General features: G+C 44.3%; 3 protein-coding genes across 3 annotated transcripts in view; all 3 read right to left on the reverse strand.

Annotated features, from left to right (window-relative positions):
- Positions 1-5225: 5225 nt before the first annotated feature.
- On the reverse strand, positions 5226-9704 carry si:dkey-21e13.3 (rap1 GTPase-GDP dissociation stimulator 1). Its single transcript, XM_027289690.1, has 6 exons — positions 9587-9704; positions 8930-9119; positions 7599-7706; positions 6880-7002; positions 6665-6790; positions 5226-6011 (listed from the first exon to the last, which is right to left on the reverse strand). The coding sequence occupies exons 2-6, from the start codon at positions 9021-9023 to the stop codon at positions 5542-5544; spliced, it is 921 nt and encodes a 306-aa protein (XP_027145491.1). The 5' UTR covers positions 9024-9119; positions 9587-9704; the 3' UTR covers positions 5226-5541.
- A 121-nt stretch (positions 9705-9825) lies between these two features.
- Positions 9826-14589, reverse strand: si:ch73-127m5.2 (hypothetical protein). The gene is made up of 5 exons (XM_010736481.3): positions 14441-14589; positions 11368-12006; positions 11082-11282; positions 10856-10985; positions 9826-10781 (listed from the first exon to the last, which is right to left on the reverse strand). The coding sequence occupies exons 2-5, from the start codon at positions 11759-11761 to the stop codon at positions 10310-10312; spliced, it is 1197 nt and encodes a 398-aa protein (XP_010734783.3). The 5' UTR covers positions 11762-12006; positions 14441-14589; the 3' UTR covers positions 9826-10309.
- Positions 14590-15466: 877 nt separating this feature from the next.
- kif19 (kinesin family member 19) overlaps positions 15467-23938 on the reverse strand; it is a 31225-nt gene continuing 22753 nt past the window's right edge. Inside the window, exons 7-21 of the mRNA XM_019258628.2 lie at positions 22813-22938; positions 22522-22716; positions 20731-20877; positions 20506-20628; positions 20195-20351; positions 19921-20095; positions 19393-19591; positions 19020-19290; positions 18755-18879; positions 18495-18658; positions 18299-18404; positions 17705-17828; positions 16940-17328; positions 16643-16811; positions 15467-16555 (exon numbers count right to left, since the gene is read on the reverse strand). Coding sequence (XP_019114173.1) covers positions 16428-16555; positions 16643-16811; positions 16940-17328; positions 17705-17828; positions 18299-18404; positions 18495-18658; positions 18755-18879; positions 19020-19290; positions 19393-19591; positions 19921-20095; positions 20195-20351; positions 20506-20628; positions 20731-20877; positions 22522-22716; positions 22813-22938 — 2598 coding nt within the window. The 3' untranslated portion in view covers positions 15467-16427. The remainder of the gene's footprint in view (positions 16556-16642; positions 16812-16939; positions 17329-17704; positions 17829-18298; positions 18405-18494; positions 18659-18754; positions 18880-19019; positions 19291-19392; positions 19592-19920; positions 20096-20194; positions 20352-20505; positions 20629-20730; positions 20878-22521; positions 22717-22812; positions 22939-23938) is intronic.

A 23938-nucleotide genomic window follows, 5' to 3' on the forward strand; every position in this document is an offset into this window, starting at 1 on the left:
GTTTAAAGTCGATCCACCAGCACCAGAGTTCGGCAGAATGTGAGACCAACTCAGGCACTTCTGATGAACTTTGAGAGTGTCTCTAATTCTCCTTGATCAAGAGTCAATAAATAATACAGCATAAGACATCAGAGGCTCCTGAACACTTTCTTCCTTTCTGACCTCAGCATTGACTTTTGACTTCAGCAATTTCTCCACAACAATCCGGGCATGACGGACACCCCTCAGAACCCTACAGAGCGGACAGAGGAATGTTGGTTGGAGGTGTGAGGTCCTGCTCCTGAAACTCTGCAAAAAAAGCTTCAAATGTTGAAATGAAAAGAAACCACACTTTTACTTATTAAGTCACAGATGTTTCTACAATGAAAAGTTTAATAGGGAGGCTGATTTAGCAGTGTTTGATGTGATCTTTATTGAGGATCTTCATCAAACGTAAGCCCATAAAATAGCCGATAGGATGAGTTCCCCTTGGAGTTTAGATGCTGGTGGATGATGGAAATTTTCAGTCGGACATCCTGGAAGTCGTGGTAGCATGTCTGCAAGACAGAGTGGCAACGATATTTTAAGAACACCACCCAGGGAGTGATTGGCTCGAGGAAGGCAGGTGGAGGTATCATCGGTCCAAACTTTGACAGGGTGGGAAAGCGTACATAAAAATCCACCATAAGAAAGGTACAGCGTGTATCTTATTGAACTCTTGCCAAAGCTTCATGGAAATAGACCATGCATTTTTTTACATGCATGAATATTGCCATTTTTGCTCCACCTACACAGAAGTCACAGCTGATGGCGACAGGTTTCCAACACATATTATTCATGCAGATTCTCTGACAAATGTCCAAATGTCTTGTCAGTCAGAAATCAGTCTCTTGTTGGTGAGGAAGGCTGATTGAAGGTGGGAATCTTTCGCTTAATAAAAAAGGGGGGGAACAATTTCCTCATGCCATCATATATAATATCTTTCATACTAGGATGACATATCTTTGAATCCTGTCAGTACGCCGTAGCTTCAACATTTGCTCACTTTTCTTTAAAATTATTCACCAGTGTTCCACAAATGTTTGGTCCCTGGTCAAGTAAAGCACTTGTCAGTGTCGTTTAAGGATCTGTCAAGTGGCAGGCAGCTAAATTGAATGAAATGAGCAGTGTTTATATCGGCTTGTGTCAGTGTGAAAAATGATGTAGATGACATGAAAGACAGTGTAGTTTTCCTTCTTAATGGACCCACGAGACGGGCTGTTGACGTCCGCCTGGTTTTAAAGTTCGAACACTTCTCTCAAGCTCTTCTCCCAAAAAAAATTAAATAAAAAAAGGTCGAGGCCACCCCGGTCCCCAGCAGGAAAGAAAAAAAAAGGCCCGCAATAACAGTCGAGCGAATCTGTCCAAAAACTCACTTGCACTTGACAAGAAGCATCGATTGGTTAATGCTAATCCCGAATCTCTGCTGATGAGAGTTGCCATCGAACCTGTCAAAGAGGTCCATAGGTGAGAATTTGGTCAGTTGCAAAGGCGGCAGGGTTGTCAGAGAGGTAGAGAATCAGGGGTCCATCATCTTGTCTTGCTTGACGATCAATATTTTAGAGCCAAGACGCAAAGACCCTCGAGGAAGGAGCCTCTCAGAGTGATTGCATCCACTGTCTGGTAAAATGAAACCCCCACCCTCCTCCTCCTCCTCCTCCTCCTCCGTGCATGCTCTGTTTGTTTGTGTGTGCAGATGTTGCGTCTCTATGCAGATGTTGTGTTTTGATGAGTCTCGGCATGACATCCTATCTGTGTCTCTGTGTTTGCCGTGGTAGTAATGTGGTTTGTTTGTGCGTCCAATGAGAAACCGTGAGTTGTGAAGTCAGCGAGGTGCATCGTCGTTTTTGTCTATCGCCGAAAGAAGCCACGGGCTTAGAATAACGGAGGCCACAATAGAGAAATGACGAAAGCGGTAATTAGAATCTCAGCGCCGTGAAATCCTAATGCAATTACACGGGAGTTGTTTCTGCAGAAAAACAACAAGAGGATTAAAGTTTAAGTGACTCATTTGCAAAGACAAGCAATAAAATAGTCTTCAGCCACGTTATCTGGGTTTGAGGGCATATAATGCAAAGTTCATCATGCATTATTAATAAGTCTTATATTAAAAGTAATATATGCAGGCTTCCCGCGTCTCCTATTACAGAGTGGAAGTGGAGCTATTGATTAAAACGCTTCATGTGTCTGACGCTTCGCGTGTTTGTGCGAAGACTGAAGCAACAAAATGAGGCATATTTTCTGGATAGCACTGTGGCAAGAAGTCATAGTAGCTTTTTAATACTGTGCCATGTTTTCAGGAGGCCAGTAGAGTCTTAAAGGAGTTCATTAACACAAAAAAGGAGGTGGTGGTGGCTTGCTTGGCTGTCCGGTGAAGCAGGGCAAGGAGATCAGAGGATACACAGGAAGAACCTGAATGAGTCTCAACGTCAGAAACGATAGAAAGGTCACTCAGAAACAGGTCGGAAGGCTGACAGTGGTAAATCAGTACAACAGCTTAAGCCGTAGCACGTTACGGACAGGTAATCCGGCCCAGGAGTGGTGGTTTGACCGGGCTTTAATAGGACAAGTGATTGCTGGATGAGAGACAGGTATACCTTGTTACTGAGACCAGCACAGCCCGCAACGAACCTGTGCCACACACACACACACCGAGGTAGAAGAAATAAGACGGGAAAACCACAGACAACAAAACCAAACAGAAAAAAGGAGCAGAACTATGACACAATATGGAAGTCCAAAGTTGTTGAATGGATTTAAATAAACCAGTTACTTATGAGGGTCGCGGGGAGCCAATCCCAAGAGCACACACCCTGGATAAATCACTCGTTAATCACAGGGCTGACACATGACAAACAACCATTCACGCAACAATTCAGAGTCAACAATCAACCTGCGAAAGACAGAGAACCCACACAGACACGGGGATTTGAACCAGGTACCTTCTCGCTGTGAGGTGACACAGTGCCGCCGCTCTTCATTTTTTAAATTTCATTTCAGACGTGATCTGTCATGTCACTTTTTTTAAAATATCATCTTCCATGACAGCGGAGCAGTCACCAGTCATCTCCCCCACTGCTTACCTTTCAGCCAATCACGTGCCCACTGCATCTGTTAAAGGTAGCTCAACAGGTGCTACCAAATTTATCCACATAGCTCTGACTCTGTGTTTTGCATAATACATTTATTTAAAAAATGTTTTATCATGTACCAGATGGAATATTTTCAGACAGACGGTTAAAAAGAGTCTTTTAGGATTCTGGAAATTCCTCCAGAACATCGGCAAATGTCTTTGAAACTACCTTTTTTTAAGATTTCTCAAAGATTGGTATTTATTCAGAAAATCAGACTTGAATTTCAATACATGAGGCACAAACTGGGGTTGGACCCATATGAAAACTTTTATGCAATATACAGTTTTGTTTAAATAACAGAACCCGACATCTTTTAGTATAATTCAATCATGTGCACATTGTTACTGGCCAAAGTCCTTTTAAAAAGCAGCATGTTGACAGGATTCACTGCCCGGATAGTGAAGACACCGCTGCTGACAGCAGATAAAATCCTCTCTGACCCGACCTTTCAGGTCAGGTTTTAACAGGTTTGAGCTTCCCACCTTTGGTTTCAGTTTCTGGATCCTCACTCACAAGAATAAACCAGCTAAATGTCTTTTTATTCTGGGAGTTGGCCATCCCAGAAAAACGTTATTCTCATTCTAGTCTCATTTACACAGCCACTAATGCACCAATTATCTCACGTAATGAGATATTGATGGACGTTAAACTGTCTATATGGCCGTTTTCTTATGCAAATATGTTTTTGTTCCACTTTAACAAGTACACAACGGACTAATTATCCACTAGAGGACAATCAAGTTCAAGAATAGGTGTGTGTGTGCCTCTTGTCTACCTGTAAATAATTCTAAAGCCTCATCTCTATCACATCAAATATTTAAGTGTCTCCCAGAGTAATAAAGTTAGGATTGATTAGTGGACGTGGCCCTGCGTTCGGACGCCTGGAGCTGAATGGAACCAATAAGAGAGGTAATTAGAGGAAGAGAAATGAGTGTGAGATACACTCGTGTCTATCTTTGTGTTGGCGTTTTTATTTAAACAGATATACGTTTAAAAGGGCAGGCGCTCAGTTTGAACTTAGTATCACAGACCTCTCTCATATCAGCAGAGGAAAGTAAACCAATTAGATCTATGGAAATATCTGAGGATATCCTCTGAGATGCGCAGTACTCAGGCAGCTTGTCGTTATTAGATTCAGACTGTCACACGCAAAGTCACAAACTGGCCTTTTTCTTTAATCATTGCACTGTACAAAGACTACAAAAGGTTTCTGCAAAGCACATGCATGCCATCTAGTGTTAAACCTTAGCGTGTATCATGTTGGTCCAGCTCCTAACAAGTCTGTCAAACCACTACGGTGAGTTTTCATCCTGCTGAAGTGACAGAGTAACATTTTGTAGTCGTAGACTCAGTTACAGTTACAGGCTACAGTTTTTATTCTTGCATCTTCCACGGTCGTTTTCCCTGCAGCCTAAAACCCAAATTAAGAAAACTTCCATGAGGCGTCATGTGTCCTCGAAGCTGCTGTCTTCTGAGGGTTTTTAAAAGACCAGAGTCACGACGTAGGGAATCCTGATTGAACGACAACACAGGTGTTACCAATGATGCCAATTATGGCAACCTTAATTAGTATCATCGAAAACACCTGTGTTGACCCTACTAACTCATATCAGTATGGCTGCTTGTTTTTAAAGAAAATAGTTCCACAATTAATCATTATGTGTGCATTAATTAAGAAAACATAAACGAGTTATCACAAAAAGATTGTTAAAGAGTATCTCGAGTCGTCCTGGTAACTCACCTGGTACGAAGACTCAGTCCTTACCGCGGTGTCCCTTCGCTGCACGTCACTTATCCTTTCAAAATAAAGTCTCAAAAGCCCTGAAAGATAATATTTTCATGGTTTCCATACATACATTTATAAGTTCAGGTGTTTTATTATTTAAAGTAAGTGTGTGTGTGTGTGTGTGTGTGTGAGCCATAATTAAGCTGTACGCCTGCTCTGTAGAAAATAATTAAATATTAAAGAAAGAAAAAAAACAGCAAAGACAACATAGTGTGATTCATGATTTCATGTTTAGATACAAACTCTTGATTGATTTTTTTTTTTTTTGCTTCTTTGTTATTGTTCTTGATCTAATTACTGCAGAAGAACACACAGTACTACGTAGCAGCAGATCCTGTAATGGCTGTGTTACTGTGTTGCTGTGTTGGAAATAAACAGGTGATCGTAAAAAAAAGTCAGCTTTTCAGAACAAACAGTCCTTTTTTTATGATTTGCTAAAGATAAAAGTCAACCGGGATAGACAAGACATTTGGAAGCATTTGTCCAGATTTATGGTGTGTAAACATTCCCCTGATGTTCTGGTGTGTACCAATTATAATTAAGCGGTGTAATTAGGGAGGTTGTGGTAATCCCATCTCAGTTTACAGGATTTATGGTGCCATGTCAGAGGAAAGTGTGGAACATGCGAGTCCTTAGACTTTTGGTCCGGGGAATATTCCTCGTAGAGAACTTGATCACCTTGTACAAGTTCGAGTTCGCCAAGTTGGAGAACGGGAACCAACGCGCCGTCCGTTTGTTCCCATGAAGGTTCCAGAAAGACGAGGAGCAGCGCTGGAAAGCCTCGATGTTCACTGCGTATTGACCCGGCGCCCACTGGGACACGCACACCAAAGTCACCGACGAGGCGAAAGCACAGGTGTGAGGAGAGACGCCGTGAAAAACAGACTCCCCCGGCCTCACAGACACACCTCTCTCCCAGACCATGCCAGCCTCCTCTGCCACTCCCATGCCGCTGAGGTTACAGAGGGCCTGAAGGCACACCTCCTCGAGGGCCTCCTCATCGGGGGAGCGGAGCAAAATGGCAACAAGACGGGGAACTGCACCTTGGCGTAGTAGCAGTTCTTGCAGCTTGGCTGAAGGCAACAGAGGCACAGAAAATAATTGTTTTAGAGTTAAATATGTTATTAGAATAAACCGCACTGAAGCTACACGGGACGGAAACAAATGGGGATGATCTAAAGTACACAAGCTTTACAATTACAATTTCTGAGATTTCTTTCAAAATACGTTAAATATGTTGGATAATAGTTGCTGAAAACACGTGAAAAAAGTTAGATCAAACAGTTTTTCACCAGTTTTCAGTCTCAGGATTTTGTGGGCGGTCCTTAAAGGGTGGCTCGATGACACGCTGAGGCCACCCCGAACAGAGAGATAGAGATGAATTCATCTCAGCTCGGAGTGTTTTAAAGTTAGTCATGTCAGTTTCTGAACTCATCCGACACGTTTCAGCCACTTCAAAAATGCTGCTTGACTGCTCCCGCAAGTGGGCGTGGCTTCAGCACATACAACGGACACGCCCCCGCAGTCCTGGAGCTGAGAATACATTTTTTACCTGATTTTGACACCTAATTTCATAAACGTGTCGATATTTTTAACCATTCAAATTTGGCTGGATGGTTAATAAGACTTTCTTCTTTGGTCTGACACACTTAAACGCACATTTATTCTGGCTTTACACTGACTTTAAACACATGTTTTGATGATTATGTTGGTTTTCTTTACTTACAGCTGTCGTAAGACATGCGAGAGATGGCCCTTATAGTGTAAAAGAGCAGCACTCGGTCTGTACTGGTCAGCACAGACAGCAGAGCCGTAACCAAACCTGCGTCACCAAAACCTTTACACACCACAGCTGACAGGAAACAACAGCAACAACTCAGTGAACTGCAACACACGAGTGATCTCACATACTGCATTAATAAAAAATAAAAAATAACTTACATTCTTTGGCGAGTTCAGCCACTAGTTGTGCCGTCAGCACTGTGAGAGGTCCTCTGTGTCTCAGAGAAAGCGCCAGAATTGGCAGGATCCCACTGATCACCACCTGCTCAGGAGCACCTTTGTCTGGACACAAGTGGAATTACACATGTAAACACAACACATGAGAAAGTTTGTCCTGAAAGATGACGTTGCATCAAGTTGTGGCAGCTGTATTTTTTTCCTAATCAATATGATTTGTTCCTACAGTCATTAAACAGATGCTTGACTTTCCACATGATCTGTTTGACCCTTTACCTCCTCTGCCTCTCTATCCCGCAGTCACTCCCTTGCGAGGAGACACAAATACAGCTTAACGTCTACCGAGGACTTACACTGTCATGCACCTGATCCCTTCTCAGCCTCTCGACACCCCAGCTCCCCATCCCTCATCCCTCATCCCTCATTGCTGCAGGTTTTAATGTTGAAAAATGGAGAGCTGTGATGATTTAGCTGCCTCTAGGAGTGAGAGGCACGACGTCTCGAGGTGCTGCTCGCGTGGAAACACATAAATATGTAAATTGCACGTGGCAGCGAGACTGTCTGCATTTTGGAATTACAACCCTGAAAGAACTCATTGTGATATATTTAATCATCGTTACCTAGCAGTTAGTTTCACAGCTGAGGCTCGAGTGGGTAGCAGAGCCTAATTCCAACTTGTAAAAGAGTGTAAATGGACTCACTCCTCTCCCTAATGTTGATCAGCACCGTGTTCAGATGTGGTCTGAGTTCGTCCTCAATCAGCTCCAAGCCGAGGACTCTGATAGCGCCTAACGCGTTGTTCAGGTTGTCTGCGGGAAGGAAATGAAGACACATCGAGAGCCATGAAATGAGGCGCAAATAAAAAGGGCAGCAGGTAATGGAAATATGAATGTCATTACAGCTGGGCGAGAAAGAAGCAGGGCTTATCACAAAACCATAAAAGCAGCACTGGGAGTCGAACATGAGTACAGAATCCTGAAAATAATTTGACTACGTGTACAAAGGTGCACTTTATATTTCTACAAAGTAGTGAGCGGCTGATTGAAGTCCTGCACGGAGCACAGCATGGAGCATGGACTGGTGGTTGAAGAAGTGCCAGTTCACCTCCTGGCTACTGCTCAGGTGCCCTTGAATAAGATACTAAATCCCTAAACTGCTCCCAGGGTGCTGCTACATGGCTGCCAATAACTCCACCATCTCTTCACCTTTGCACGCCTATAAGCCCCTTAGTTAGTATTTGGTCATAAAGTATTGGACAAAAATATTAAACTGACCAATCGACAGACTGCTCATAATTAAAATCCAAAAAACTTCCATCCAGACTAAATTTCCAACTCTCATGGGGGTGAATTAAAACACATTTACAGCTGGAGGGCTTCACGGGAGCTGCTGCCCACAGTAATTTCACACGGCTGACCTGATCAGCTTCACAGCAGGTGCTTCAGTCAAGGACACTTCATTAGTAAATAGGACTTTCCTGGTCAGCTAGTCCCAGCTGCTCTGTGCAAATAAAAACCCTCCAGTCGCCAACAGAAGTGGTGCTTCAGTTAACTTGTGACACATGCTGATTAGTATTAGTGATTGAAGACACGAGCATGTGGAGGCATATTGTATTTATTTTGAATGTTTAGCATATTTACAACAAATTCAAGAAAATCAGTGACCCAAATCTTGAAACTCGCTCGAATTGTGGTTGTAGTTGCTGATTGCAACCACCTCCCCTCACCCTCTACTTTCTAGCACAAGAGACAAATTACCGTGGCCACGAAAAAACACAAAACAACTTTTTTAAAGCCAGTTGCAGCGCTCTCTGTCTCAAACAGGACAGTTAACCCCTAACTTGTCTCATTAAGCTTCATGGTTGGACAACACATTTAAAGTCTAGCTGTAGCAACAGGTCCTACGTGTGAACGTGAAGCATTAGTGGAACAAAAACGTGCAGCTGCAACCTCATTAAATGTCAAAGTCGATAGAAAAAAGGTCCCACGCCTACTCTACAAATCATCACCAGTCACGGTTCTGTTCTGCTCACCGTTTGGTGTGTAGGGTTGCAGTCGACTGGTCCTGCGTTTATCCCAGTGGGAATGTGTGTAAGTGTACACGAGTGCCACATTAGGGTGTCCCATTCTGCTCCGTCCTGCTGTCTCTGGATTTTCTCAGGTCGCCATCTTCATGCACTTTTATTCTCCTTTTCTCTTGGTGCCAGCATTTGGAGTCATTAGCTGTTGCATTGAGGAAACCGACTCCAACCTAAACTACCTCTCACTTTATTCCCACTGCTGCACTCTCTACTCATCGTCTTGTTTTTTTTTGCTAAATAAAACTGTTGTCTTGTCTTCGTTACACTCCAGCTGGCTCTCTGTGCCCTCTCAGGGTTAATACAGAGCAAATCCTCACTAATGCTGTTCTCTCCCTCCTCACGTGTCTGTGTGTCGGTATATGCAGTTAAAGCATTAGCACTTGGATGACTCAGTATATTCTTACCACGCTACAATCTTCCACGATGCCTTTCTCCTTCTAGAGAATCCAAAACAACAACACAGACAGGTGGGTGTTATTATAAGGCAGTCCTAAACCTGATGTCTCCACTACATCTGAATATCTTACCATATAAATGTGACCCTATCACGACCAGTGTCACTATCATCAATATAAATATCATTCTCACAACATCATGCAACTTTTCTACCTGATTTTGGTGAAACTGGATCGGAAAATGTTTCCTGGTTTCCCCCTGGTGTCCTCAGGCTGCTCGGCCTCAGCTCTCTGCGACTTACAGACTTTCCTGACGGACGGTGAAGTAAACTGTCTTGAGCTCTGCAATTAAACAAATGCTACAATAATTTTTACTCAACGATCGTTTGGACACATCTTGCTCCATTTAAAAACATCGATCATGCGAGACAACGACAGATAACAAAAGGAGTTATGAAAATTAAATCTTTATATTTTACCCAACACTTCCAGTAAAAACAACAATCGAGTACAGAATGACAGAGGTTCACCTGGAAATCTAAACAATAAATACAACAGGAGACATCGTACCACCAGCAAAAAATAGAATACAGATCTCTGATATTATCGGTTCTACATGATGGGCTGTGACAGCGTTTACATCTATACATACATCAGTGGGGTTTGTTCACTGAAAACACAGCATAAAAAAATAATATATAGATTGGACTACATACATACAAAACCTGCTATTATAGAAACGGAGGATTCACTTAAAGTAATACTTTAATTGACATTTTGGGAAACATGCTTCATAGGTTGAAGCTGAGCTCGCCACAGCTGTGATCTCCGTCACAGGAGGTCAACCCAGCTCAACTTGTGCAGAGTCTGTGTCCCGTTGCTGAATATCCCTTTGAATGGAACCATCATTGGTTCTTTAGACTTCTCGTGTCAAGCGTCAAACGGTCCCGGTTACATTGAGACCACTGGAAACAGTTTCATATCCTACAGAAACCAGGGTAAGGACGTTGCTCTCCACGTCGTCTGGCTTGCCTTGCTCTGCGTGGGTTTCCGCCGGCTCTGCAGCTCCAGCGTCCTGCCTTAACTTCTTCTTGGCTTTGCCTCGCCCCTTGTTTTTCGAAATGACCTTCCCTTGCTCGTTGACCCCTCCCGACACCTTGTGAGACTTGTCGTTGTCAGTTGAGCGGGTTTTGCGGTGGCGCCTGCGGATACGCCGCATTGGTGGGCCGGTGTCGGTCGGGTCTGATGCCGCCGCGCCAGACAGGATCCGAATCTGCTGTTCGATCACCATGACGACCATGTCCATTGCGACGTCCAACATTCCCAGACCGAGGCCGTGAGTGACGTTGTCAAACGCGCCGCTGTTGACCGGGTCCTTGAAACATTTTCTCATATCCTCAAGATGGTTCCTGGGAGAAAAGGAGCGTTATTGTTCTGTTCAAGAAAACAAGCTTGAACAACGTGGTACAACAAGGACACATACTTAGTTTCAATAATCTTGGACCAGTGTTGAACTGTATTCATCTCGGGGATGAGCTGTTTCGCCATGTTGCTGTAGTCGATGTAGTCATGAGCGAAGTCCCTCATATCGTCACACAAAGCTCCGGTGTCGCCTAAGCACATACACAAATAAAAACATAGTTTAATGTCTTGCGCTTCTTTTCCATTTCATCAAATTTAAACTCCACGTAAACAAACGTCTCTGTCACCTTCAGTGAGTTTGGAGAACGAGGAGGACACAGAGGTAGTTGTGCTTGGAGTGAGCCCGAGTACATTCAGTGACTCCAGAAGGGTTTTCTTGCTGGCCGGGCCTCGGCTGACCCGAGTGTAGGCTGCCAAGGATCGCAGGGACATCTTCTCCGGAGCCTGTAGGCGCCGTTTGATTTCATCATAGGAGATGAAGTACTTTCCTAAAGTAAGACAGGTGGAGGTGAATCAACACAGCAACATCGGGATACAAACCTTACATAGTTTGATAAACGAATGGCCACTCACGAGCTTTAGATCCTTTCATGTTGGGGTCCAGGAGTGACGACACCTCGGCGAAAGGCATGTGGGTACTCGACTGTGCGTTTGTGCTTGGGTTCGGTGGCAGTTCCTGGTTCTGCGACACATCCTCAGTCTGGACTGGGGCAGGGATTTGCATCTGGGCCTGAATATGAGGTTGCATGTTGTGCATTTCCACCTGATTCTGGTCTAACGGAGCCTGACTTTGCGCTTGAGGGAGCATCAACGTGTTTTCAGATAAACCCTGCAGCCCCATTCCCCCTTGTGCAACACTACCCGTTTGCTCTGAAGACACCTGAAAGATGCCCATGACTGGTTTTACTACCGTGAAAACCATGTTCCCCTGAGCATCCAGACCCACAACCCTAGTAGATGGGTCCATGTCTTGACTGAAATTCTACCTATCTGGCTGAGGGAGGAAGTTTAATTATCAGATCAGGTTACCTTAGAGGCCCATGTAGTGTTACAGTATACTCCTCTGTTCTTAAGCGGTTATGGTTAAAGCTGACCTGACAAAAGGTGAATGTAAACTGACTCAAGGTGAAACTGTCAACACGTTTCACTTTCTTTCTACGGTTTCATGAAGCTTATGAACGTTCATGGCAGCATCCCAGCATACGATTCATTCTGAAAGACAAAAAAAAAAGATCATGGTTAGTAAAAAGGTTTGTTTACTCTGTGACTGACCGTCTAAACATTTGAAATCATTTGAAAGACAGACGCTGAACTATGCCAACATGAAGCTGGTGGAAACGTAAAAGTACAGTAGATGCTTTGGCAATAAATGAGTGATTTAGGGTAAAATAAAAAATGCATTCAACCTCATTTTTGTCTCCGGATAGTTACGGTGAAATTCATGTTTATGTGGGGAAAATTCACTTTACTGGCAGTAGACTGGGACAGACATGAGCTGGCTCATAACAGCTGTCAGAGCTGCTAATGTCTCCAGAGAGTCCAAAACAGCAAAAGGTAGAGTGTCTGAAAATCTGACATCTGTTCGCATATTTGATATATTTCAGTAATTTCAGAGAGTTTCAAACAAACACGATTATTGTACGGAAAATTAAAGGACCAGCGTGTAGGGTTTCATGGTTTCTAGTGTTGTAGTCATCGCGGGCACACAGCATTGGCAAATCTGTAGCGGGAAGGTGTCGGTTCTGGACGGGACGGACCAAATTTAGCCTCTAACCCCTCGATGCAACTAGTGTTTGATGTTACTGTAGAAACAACAAAGCGGACTCTGTGGAAGCAAAACTACGGCATCAGTGGAAATAAACGTCTCATTCTAAATTCTAACAATTCTTATTTCCAGGTGATTATACACTAATGAACACACACTTACGCAGCGTCCTAAATTTTACACACTGGACCTTTAAATTTGCTCATTTTAACAATAAATATTTGCTATTTATATCACTCCACAAGCTCAAACTGGTCCAGAATCCAGCTGCCCGCATCGTCACCAGAACCCCTTCCATCCATCACATCACTCCTGTCCTGCAACAGCTCCACTGGCTCCTGTGTCAATTCCCGCATCAATTACAAAATCCTTTTGCTTACATTGAAAGCCATCCATAACCTCGCAGCACCGTATCTCTCAGATCTTCTCCATGTTGCTGCTCCCTCAGATCTTCCTCCTCCATTCACCCGACTGTCCCCTCCGCCCGTCTCACCACCATCAGCTCTGGACCTCTTTACCCCTCCGTCATAAGGAACATCAACTCACTCTCACAATTCAGGCCCGCACTTAAAACCCACCTGTTTAAAATTGCTTTGTCCTTTTTAAACCTGTTTTTAATGCTGTATTCTTGTAATTTGATACTTTTTTGTTTGTTTTTGTTATTTGCTGTCTACTTTTATTTATTGTTAGGTGTCCTTGAGTGACAGAAAGGCGCCTATGAAATAAAATGTATTATTATTATTAATTTTTTTTTACAGGCAGCTGGTGTTAAAGAGCCTATAATGGAAGATGAGTACTACACAGCTGTGCATGAGATAGTGGAAAAAAAGGCACTGAGCTACACAAGTGTGGGTTTGTATGTCAAGGACTAGGACACATATCTGTCATATTTTTTACTTGTATTCAGAGGCACCGTATAGAGGGGAAAGGTTAGGACAATTCCAAGGGCCCCAAAAAATAGGTAAACACCAATATAAAATGATTAAACCATCATCATTGAGTATATATACTTCAAATATAATAATGAAATTAATCATATCTTTGTTTTTGTGTTTTGGGCAGTTAAAAAGTTAAATAAAAATCTTTTAATCTCTGCACTGCATACTGTATGCAGACTTGCATGCATGTACAAATCAGCAGCAGTAAATATTGTGCTAGTACTAGTATTGAACTACAAGACGCAAAAACAGTTGCAAGCCTTTAATTAAATAAAGCTTTTGATGGGATAGTTAGGTCCTAGAGATGTGGGGACAACAGCTGCTTGTATTTTTAAAAAGAGAAGGAGAGCGTGTGAATACAAAACAAAGCGAAGTGACGTGTTACAGCTCGAATAAAAGCTCAATAACCAACTTATAAAGTCACATTTGTGATTTTTTTTAGTGTCAACAATCATCAGGCCTGCATCGTTTTGACCAGAGACGCGCTCTGATTGGTCAGGACGACAAACTAAACTCATCAACTAGTTAACGGTTAAAGAATGACGTCACGCGTGGCGTGCGTGCGTGATTAAACGGTTGGAGTCGCGCTCCATCTCTAACGTACAAACTTTCGTAAATTAAAACAAAACACAAAATAAACAAGTTTAATCTCTTCCTATCTGCCGTTTTATTAACAATGATTAATTGTTGTTGATTAATTGACGTACTGGTGATATATGCTGTCTTTTTAAACAACGTAAAAAGCAACAACACTGTTTATCGTCACTAACATACATCATGGCGGCCGTTGCTAGGTTTTTTTTCTGGTAACTAGGCCCGAAGCGGCACACAAAGCGGGCTAAACTGTGACGGGAAGGTGTCGGTTCTTGGACGGGACGGACCCAAATTTAACCCGCTAACCCCTTTTGGGTTGCAACTAGTAGTGACGGGCTGTCCCACTCACCGTGTTCGCCGTCTGGTTTCTCTTAAAAAGACACTGATCCTAGAACGGTCCTCGTCGACGCCAACGACATTTTTCCTCCTTCTCCGCTGTTGCTTCGGCGGGTTGCAAATCAGCCGTACGTGCATTCACCGCCCGAGAGCGGCAATGCCGACGCTCATTGGTCGAGTGACGGATCAATCACCGCAGGACGTGGCTTGTCATTGGACGAGAATTCTGCCAGTCGGACAGAGGGGGCGGTATTTCCGACTACTAGTCATATATAAATAAAATGGGATGAAATATGTCCTTTTTCATTTGTTTACTTGTCTTTTTTATTATTTTTCGCAAGTTGTGTCTTGTTAAACTTGTTAAAAATATACATAAATATAAGAAAATCTATATTTACTTGTTTTAGAGAGATTAAACAATTAGCAGTCAGTTTTACTGAGTTATCTGGATAATTACTCAGAAAAACAAGATATCTGGAACAAAAATAGTATTTTTGGCTTCACTCATCAAATGTATACATGCTTCTGTAATTATTACTTCTTTTATTGCATTAAGAAGATCTGAGCACTAACAACAGAAGTTATTAACGACTAAATGATTCATCTTTACTTGAAGCGTTGACTATAAATGACTGTGAGTCTTGACATGTTATATATGTCGGCTAAATAATAAATTGGAGCTCTCAGTGTGTATTACAGAAAGGTTTCTGGTCACAGAGCAGCTACAAATAAGCCTTCGATCACTCTGTAGACTGGCCGAACACACAGAACTAGCTTTATTAACATGATATTTCTGATGTGTATTTTATAAATTCCTGCAATTTATACACTGGATAGTCTAGTTATATTCTGCATAAATGTGGCTACTGTCCACCATCTAGTGGACATTTTAGAATAATACACATCCAACCTATAGAAAGCACCTTGAGAGTGATCTGTTCAATTTGAACCCTGCTCTAGTTGTTTGCCATATTTTTATCCAGATCAACATTTTCCTGTAACATCTTTAGAAAAAACAGAAAATAAACAACTTCTCAACTTATCTCTTTTGAATTTATTTGGGTACCAATAAAAAAAAAATGTACAAAATAAAGCATAGAAAGTAGTAATTATGAAAACAATGTCAACGACAACAACATAAAAGAAAAAAAAAGGCAACAGTTAAATAAATCAATTAAAAATGCAGCCGACTAATCTTGAAAAGCAACTCGCGGTGCTATACATCTACACAGACAGACATGACGTTTAACAGTCACGTTTGGGTAAGAAAAGGCATAGACCCGGGGCCGTGTGAGAACACAACATTGAGTTTGAATCCAGAAGTGCACAACAATCAAGATGAAGAAGTTTTTTTTCTTTTTTTTGTGCGTCATTCAATTGAAACAACATCACGACAAGAAGAATGGATGCTGAAACAAGTCGACTGTAGGCCGTTTTCTCATTATACAGTTTGTACATTGACATTAGTGTAATATCCTCTCAGCTTTTTTATCCTTTGCCTAATAAAACCAGCATTTTCCCCTCGAGGCTGAGCATCCCCCATTAGCCTGATGTTCCTGCCTCTGGCTTTCACAACAACTACTGACAATTACCAGACTGTATATACTCATAATGCACAAACATTAGTACAGTGTTGCGTTCACAGTGAGCTTCACACCATCCTTACTTGACGATAACACATAATCCAGCACGACAAGCAAGCTAAACGTGGAAACACGTGACAAGAACGTACGTCTAGCAATCTTTGGCGTCTGTCGGTGTCAGAGCCTGTCAGCGCCGCCGCTCAGTGTCCACGACGAAACACAAAGGAGACCTGGGTGGAGGTATCCAGCTACTGTCTGGTTAGCCTCCATCACACTGTCTCACAATCTTGCCAAGTGTCGGTCACTGAGGGGTTGACTGTTCATTTTAACGGGGTGGGTTTGGGTGCTCTGAGCTCTCCAGTCTGGAGATCGGCTGGTTTGGGAGTGCTGGTGTTGAGGATAAATGTGAGTCACAGCTCAGTGTCTGCGTGTGCGCTGGCCACCGGTGCCTGTGGTGGTGATGTAGAGCAGGGGCTGGGGCTGCCGCAGCTGGGAACCCCGCTTCAGGTTATTCATGTGGGATGTGGAGGACTCTGCGTTCGAGCCTGTGGAGTCCAAACAAAACAAAGCTCAGTAAACATACTGTTACAGGAACATCACTTTGTCTACATCGGCACTAAGAGCAGGTTTACCTATTTGCTGGCTGTTGTAGGGTGCCCTGACTTTGGCGAGAGGAGGGACCCCTCTGTACTGGGGGCGTAGCATGGGAGCCTGGGGCTGCCCGTTATTGTGGAGGTGCGGGTCTGATGTGCTGTCCAGAGGACGGAACCTCTGAGCGGTGGTTGTCTTGGTTTGAGGCAGCTACGAGCGAGACGAGGAAGAAATTAGGACAAGTTCTCCGAAATCCAACGACAATCTGCAAAGGTGCTGTGTTATTTTTGTGTATTGTGTACAGTCTGTTGTGTATATATCGATGGATCGATACTCACTGCTTGACCAGTGACCTCGAAAGAGCGTGAGCGCCTCTTCTTGCGGCGAGCCTCGAAGTCCACTTCGCGGGGGGTTTGGTTCTTGGCGGCGACCTGACGGTTGCGCGGGCGCGTCCAGGTCACCTGCAGGCCGGGGCCCTCGCCCGTGCTGCTGGACAGGTTGTCGTCCGAGGTGGCGTGCCTGAGCTCGGGGCTCGGCTGCCTGCCGCGCCGCACCGGCAAACCTCTGGGGGGCGCCTCGCTCAAGGAGAGGCTGCTCTTCTGCTTTTTGGGGTCCAGGGGAGACTGAGGTGGGGGTAACCGCAGGGCATCCACCTCCAGGGCTTTGGAGCGACGACGGGCTGCTTTTACTACAATGTTCTGGACTCCCTTTAGGATCTGCTGCCGCTCTGTGGAGACGCAGGAGAGGTTTGTTATTTCACTTTGTTTTCAATTACTTCCATGCACTTGATAAAAGGTGTCCAAGTTTATAGTCAATCAAAGCGCTACTTCAGAAAGAGTTCTTTACAATACACGTGATGAAGTGATCTTTAGCTGATTGAAGTGTTTTTAAGTAATTCATAAAAGAAGTAAGGCTTCACATTGGACTGTGGTATTACAATGTGCAATCACAATCATCCAAATCAAGTGTTTAAGGATAGTGGCTGTCATATATCGTATAGATCGTAAAAATAATACTGAGCTGACACATCAGAAGCAACATCCTAGAAACAAAGTCAGAGAACTGGATCGTCTCTCCTCTAACCCTCGTTTGAAACATCTTACCACTCTGTGAAAGGGGGATGTCAGCCCCGGCCTCGCTGCTCTCGGGCGATGAGTCCAGGTGGCTGCTGACACTGTGGCTGAGATGGCTGTAGCTTAGAGAGCTCTCGGGAGCGAGCGGCTGTAGCTGCAAACACGAGACGCCGCGTTACGATCGGATATTCACAGCGGCTCTTTGATTTCAGCCGAGGTCATCTCAATCACTTCTGCCTCTCTCCATGGCAACATTTGTATTTTGAATTTGATTCTAGCACTCCAAACTCTCTTCATTTCATTTTGTCTGTGAGTCACACTCTTGATTCATTTGCACAGAGAGAAGATTAGAGGGAGGCCGGAACAAAGAGAATTCTACCGACTTGCAAATTTCCAAAATTGGAAAGCTGAACACAAAAGCCTGAATGCAGGCGTGGAGAGTGAATACTTATCACAACGTATGTTGAAGTTCTTGGAAATAAAAATGTTCTACCTTAGAGAGATGAATGAATAATGCTTCATTGAAAAGCAACTGAATTAATTCGCAGCATGACGCACCTCTCAAGGATAGCTACCGAGGTGGACTGCGCCAGATCAAATACTGCTTATTAGAATTGTCCTCACCTCTCTGTTGCCCTTCCCGTTAATGTGGATGGGAGGCGGTGTCATCACGGACGAGTTTTTTATCTGCCTGGCATGAGGGCTGTTCTTGAAAACTCTGTTATTGTCCCTGATTCGGGGAAAGGGAGAGATAATATTACTGTGAATGCAGTGGTTGTTAAGCTCAGGATGAAAAAAGTGAACGGAGATGTCCTCTTACAGCTCGGGCTCGGGCAGAATGGGAGGCAAAGTGTGTCTGCGGATTTTGGCTTGGCCTCGTCTGTTATCGGAGCACATGTTGCGCACGCTCTCCTGGTCCGAGTCCATGTCCTGCATGTTGTCGCGACCCTGGCCAGGCAGGGTGATCTTGGGTAGAGAGCCCTCCTGGAAACGAGAACAGGATTAATGTATCAATATTTACCACCTGATTAATATTCACAAAATTTAGTTTCTTCATTTGATTTGTCACGTGGGAGCTACCTTTATGGGGTGTCTGGTGGTCACCTTATCCAGGGCCATGGCTCTGTCCAGTTTCCTCTCATCCAGCTCCCTCATGTACATGTCATACAGCTCCTGGAGGTGTGGAGGTACGAGTAGACTGTGATCTGGAACACACACACATACAAATATATAATTCAGTAAACCAGAGATTCAGTGCACCTAAAACCAGAATGATTATTTTATTAACTAATCATATAAAACACCATCAGCTCTAAACCAGACATGGGTGCGCTCACAGACTCACCGTCAATGAACTGTCTCTGCTGCTGTATGATCTCGTCACACAGGTGTCTGTGCTGCTCGAAGCGCTGCACCACAAAGTTTTTCTGCCGGATGACGTTGTCCTTGAGCAGCGCGTGGGACTGCATTTCCGCGTTCTCGATCTCCAGCTCATGGACCTTACAGAGGAGGCCCAGGACCTCGCGCTGCTCCTCCGAGCTCACTCGCCTGGGCAGCAGCTCCTCTAAGCGCCGAGCCCGTTCCCGAAGCTCCACGAATCTGCGCTCGAGCAACGCCTTGAGGATCGGCGGGAGGGGGAAAAAAAGAGGGTTTAAGAAGTGTGTTATGTTTTCTGTTTCTACAAACAACCAGTGTGTGAATCATTTAAAGAATCCCACCTTCTGTTTGTGGATCTTTTTCTGTTCGGCCATGAGTGTGACCAGGTTTTCCCGCGCCATCACCACCTGCTGGGTCTCTGTGCTGTCCGGAGGAGACTCCGGGGAGTCGGAGTCCTTCTCGCTTTCGTCCTTGTTGACGCTTTCCTTCCGCCTTTCAGCCCGCCACTTCCTCCTGCGCCTGCTCCGCTCCTGCTCCCAGCTAGGAAACAAACAAAGCTCCGTTTCATTTGAATGCACACAGTTATCGTCTATTTTTGAAAGATTGTCTGTATTCAGTCAAACCCATTGTTAGGTCAGTTTCACCAGAGAGAGTTAACTGAATGTAGCACAAAGGAGAAGTACAGTTTCTATGGTTACCTGCTGATTTATATGTGATTTATAATTAACACCCTCAGACAAATGTTGAGGAAGTTAAGTTTCAATCTTTCTCTCATTATATCGGACTCCTGAATGTCGCGCGGGGGATTACAGATAACTGCATGTTTGCTATGAGATCAGGGAGGAGAGCCAGAAATCCACAACACTCACTCTGCAATGGTTAGCAGGTGTTTGGAGGTGTCGATTTGGATCTCCATGTTGCTGTTTTCCAGCTCCACCAGGCTCCGCCTGATCTCCATCTGTTGACGGAAGGCATCCAGGAGCTGCTCCCTCAGCTGGTCCATCTCCGCCCGACTCTGCTGTGTGGAGTGGGCCTGGACCTCCGCTGAAATAGTCACAAACAGGTATGCGGATATTAAGAACAGCTTCATTTGTCAGGTGTTCTTCATGTACCGGAGGAGGGCGGGTGTGGACGAGCCTTTACCCTGTACGTGGCGGATGTCAGCTCGGTCTGAGTTGAGCTGGCGGCTCGCCTGATCCGCGATCTTCTTCTTAAGCCGCTGGATCTCGCAGCGCAGGTCAGAGATGATGTTGGTATACTGAGCAATGTGGTATGACACATTTATCATGTTCTTCTTTACCTGGAGCACATGATGACGACAAAGATAAAGAAGAAAATACTTTACATGTATTCGACGTAGAGTACGAGAAGGACTGCCAACTCTGGGATTCATTTATGACACGCTTCAGCGGCTTAGCCACTGGACTGAAGAATGACACGCGTCCTGAGCTCACCCGTGTTCGAATGCTTTTGGCACGGTCAGCGTATGCCAGCGTGTTGCGAGACTCCTCAAAAGCCACTGAGGCGGGGCTGATGTGGGCTATCATGACCGTTCGGCTGTTCCCGCCCAGCGAGTCCTGTCAGTCAAAGACATCGCAAGAGAAAACACAGTGAGTGACATCTGAATCACAAACTATCGTTCTGATACCGTGGAGTTTGAGTTGGTTAGATTGCTTCACCTTCAGTAGTCGAGTCAACTTGCTGTCTCTGTAGTTGACGTACTTGGTGCCGCTTTTGTCACTCAGGGCGTTGATGCAGTTGCCCAGAGCCAGGAGGGAGCGGTTGATGTGGGCCCCCTCTTTCAACCTCTGACCCCGATTCTGAGTCTAAGAGAGAGACACAGACAGATTGATGTTTTTATTGGACATTTATAAAACAGCAGAGAGAGAAGGATGGAGAATATCACGCAACAAAAGGTCCCCAGTTAGACGACACCAGGCCATTAAAACTTTGATTTCTTACTGTGAGCAACAAGATTCCACATGAACACAATAATTTCTATTTATTTCACGAGAATCAGGCAGGAAAATGTGACGAAATATGTGAATATTTGAATCTGAATCAGCCTTGTCTTGCCACCTAATAATAATAGTTTTTCTTTTTATTATTTATATCAATTGTTACTGCAGGGATACTAATACAGGGCATCCCACCCTCTGCACATAAAGGCACTTGGCTGTTTCTTCCAGCGTAGTTGTTTCCACTCTTGTCCAGCAGATGGCATCCCCTCCTTTGTTTGCTCTATTAATACTTGGCTGCACTAAATCAACTCCTACTAACTGCAGTGCACTCCTTCCCCTTGGCCTGTAGTGACAAACAAGCCCCCGCTTCTGCTCGGTTACTAATGGGAGGCCATATGTGCTATTCATCAATAGTATGGCTGTGAACCTTTCAAACAGTCTCCATGGCGAGTAAGTGCTCTCGCTCACCGACTGTTTGCATGCTGTTGTCGGTGGCGTGCAGGGACGTGGCAGTGTTAACAGAGGCGTCAGTGACGAGCCAATTCATCTGACCGACAAAAGCAGACTAGACTTGAGGAACTGCTGACGGCCAACTGAACAAACGCTTTTTGAAAATCTTCACTTGACTGCTTGAAAAACTGAACAAACGCTTTTTGAAAATCTTCACTTGACTGCTTGAAAAGATACAAAAAATAAATCGGCTCAAGGACAGCGTTGCTGTCTGAGACTATATTCTCAACTAAGCAAGTGTTTTATTATTTATTATATATTTTTTTATTAAATAAACTCTTTGATGTCTTGTCATGTGACAAAAAAAAAGACCAGGTGCTGGAAAATGTAAATGGGTGTTATCAGTAAAAGTAATTTAAGTATTAAAAGTATTATTATTGTAACAACAACGGCGGTTCTTTTGTTGCTCGTCTTCAGACTGACTTCAGTCCGTTAACAAGTCGCCTTCCATGGTTCTGTGTAACATCCCGTGCAATCAGATTAGGTAATAATAGTCAAATAAATGTAATAGAGAGGAAGTATTAAGTCCATTAACTTCGGTAAAGCACATGCACAGTGCCGATGACAAAGCTGCAAAGCGCCGTGTTGCACTACACCGCGATCCCATTTGCCACAGGGTCAGTGTATGACTTTAATAAACTGCATGGTGGCAGATATAAAGAGGCTTTTTATTAAAGTCTCCTGAGGTTTATGGGCTCCTCGGTGCTCTGGACTGTTGTTGAGACACGCTGCCAAGCATCCCCCGGTGAACGGACAGCAGTTAGGTCCAGACACACTCACAAAGCAGAGCCTTGTAGTTTCTCAAGCTATACATGTGTAATGTGTCCATACGGGCTTAAAAGGGAGCAGTGTATGTAACCGGAACATTAGCCAAGTCTTTGAACTTGTGTTTGGCAGAAAAGTAGACGTGAATGCGGCAAATAAACGATCCACCTGTACAACTACCAATTAAACGTCATTTCAGACGTTTAAACACCTACTGACTAAGTATACACACACCTGTGCTGCTCGCTCGGAGCCGGCGAGGTCGATCATGAAGAGGCGTGCGAAGCGGACCTCCTGCAGCACGTCTCGACACCGGCTCTGCTGCTTGACGGCCACCTGCAGCACGGCATGGGAGCGGGACGACGTCTGATTGGCGGCTGTCGGCTCCTGAGTGCGCTGCTTGTTGCCTTTCATCAGCAGCTCCATGATCTGAAAGCACGCGGGGGGGTTTTCTTGTCGTCAGTGAGCGGAGGAAACCGGAATGTTTGGATTGAAACGAACAAGGTTAACAGTGGCTCCCCTGACCTCTTGTGCGTTGATGGTAGACACCTCGGTGATGCCGGCGACCTGAATTACTCCTTTGGAGTCTTCTCTCAAGTCTAGGAAGCCGGAGGACGGGTTGAGCAGATCGCGGATCATCTCGTTGTAGATCTACAAGGACACATAAACATACAGAATAGTCAGTTAAATGCACCTCCATTTAAAAACTTACGTCAAACATCTCCATCTGCTTGACATCCTTGAGTTATGCTCCTTTGAGTTACAGACATGAATCAACTGGGAGGTTGTTTACATCCATTGAAAAAAGGCTCCATTCAGGCTTTCAGGCCTCCTACACAGACTCAGAGCTGGTACAAAAACATCAAGCGCTATATTTTCAGCAACTTGTCATTTAGAAACCACAGCTTGCTGGGTGGCAGGCTGTCATCAGCCAGTGTCAGTGCTCCTCTTTGACAAAAAAAAAGAAAATCCAGGTGATTTCTCTGCGGCGAGAGCAGCTAAGCCCACATGAAAGCTCAGTGCTGGAAGTGACATCCTGGAAAGTGACCACCGGAGGACAACCCGCCGCGAGGTCGGAGCTGTGAAGACAGTTCTTATTTGTTGAGCGGACCCCGGCCACAAACTCTAGAAAGGGGATGATTTTACTGACACTGGCAGTTGTAGTGTTTGTTCTATTATTTTTTCCACCTGTGCTCTTTCATTGCTGCTGAAGTTTGAACAAGACTAAGAGTCTGCAGACATGCGAGCGGTTCTGTGACGCTGAGCTTGACCACAGTGGTGCTTTGAGGAAAAAACGCTAATGTCAGCACGCTAACACGCTTAAAGAGACAATGCTGGCAGATACAATGTTTACAAGTCGCCATGTTAATCTTAGTTTTGCACAGATTACAGAATTTTGCAGACGTTTTCACTATAAATCAAGATAACTTCGACCTGCTGGTGGTGCTTCATGAAAAGTCAGCGGGTCGCCATAGTTATTATAGTTAATCCTGAGAAGAACATGAACATCATTCACTAGTTGTCCAGACATTTCACTCAAAATAAATAAAAGACAACCCAATGATAGCGCTAAAGGAAAGGTCAACCCTAACCGCAGAGTCTCTGGCTTAATCTGGACCCCCCTTCCACGGGTCTACCTTTAAATTTTCTA

The sequence above is a fragment of the Larimichthys crocea genome, chromosome XVI (genome assembly GCF_000972845.2).
Source record: "Larimichthys crocea isolate SSNF chromosome XVI, L_crocea_2.0, whole genome shotgun sequence".
Lineage (NCBI taxonomy): Eukaryota > Metazoa > Chordata > Actinopteri > Sciaenidae > Larimichthys > Larimichthys crocea.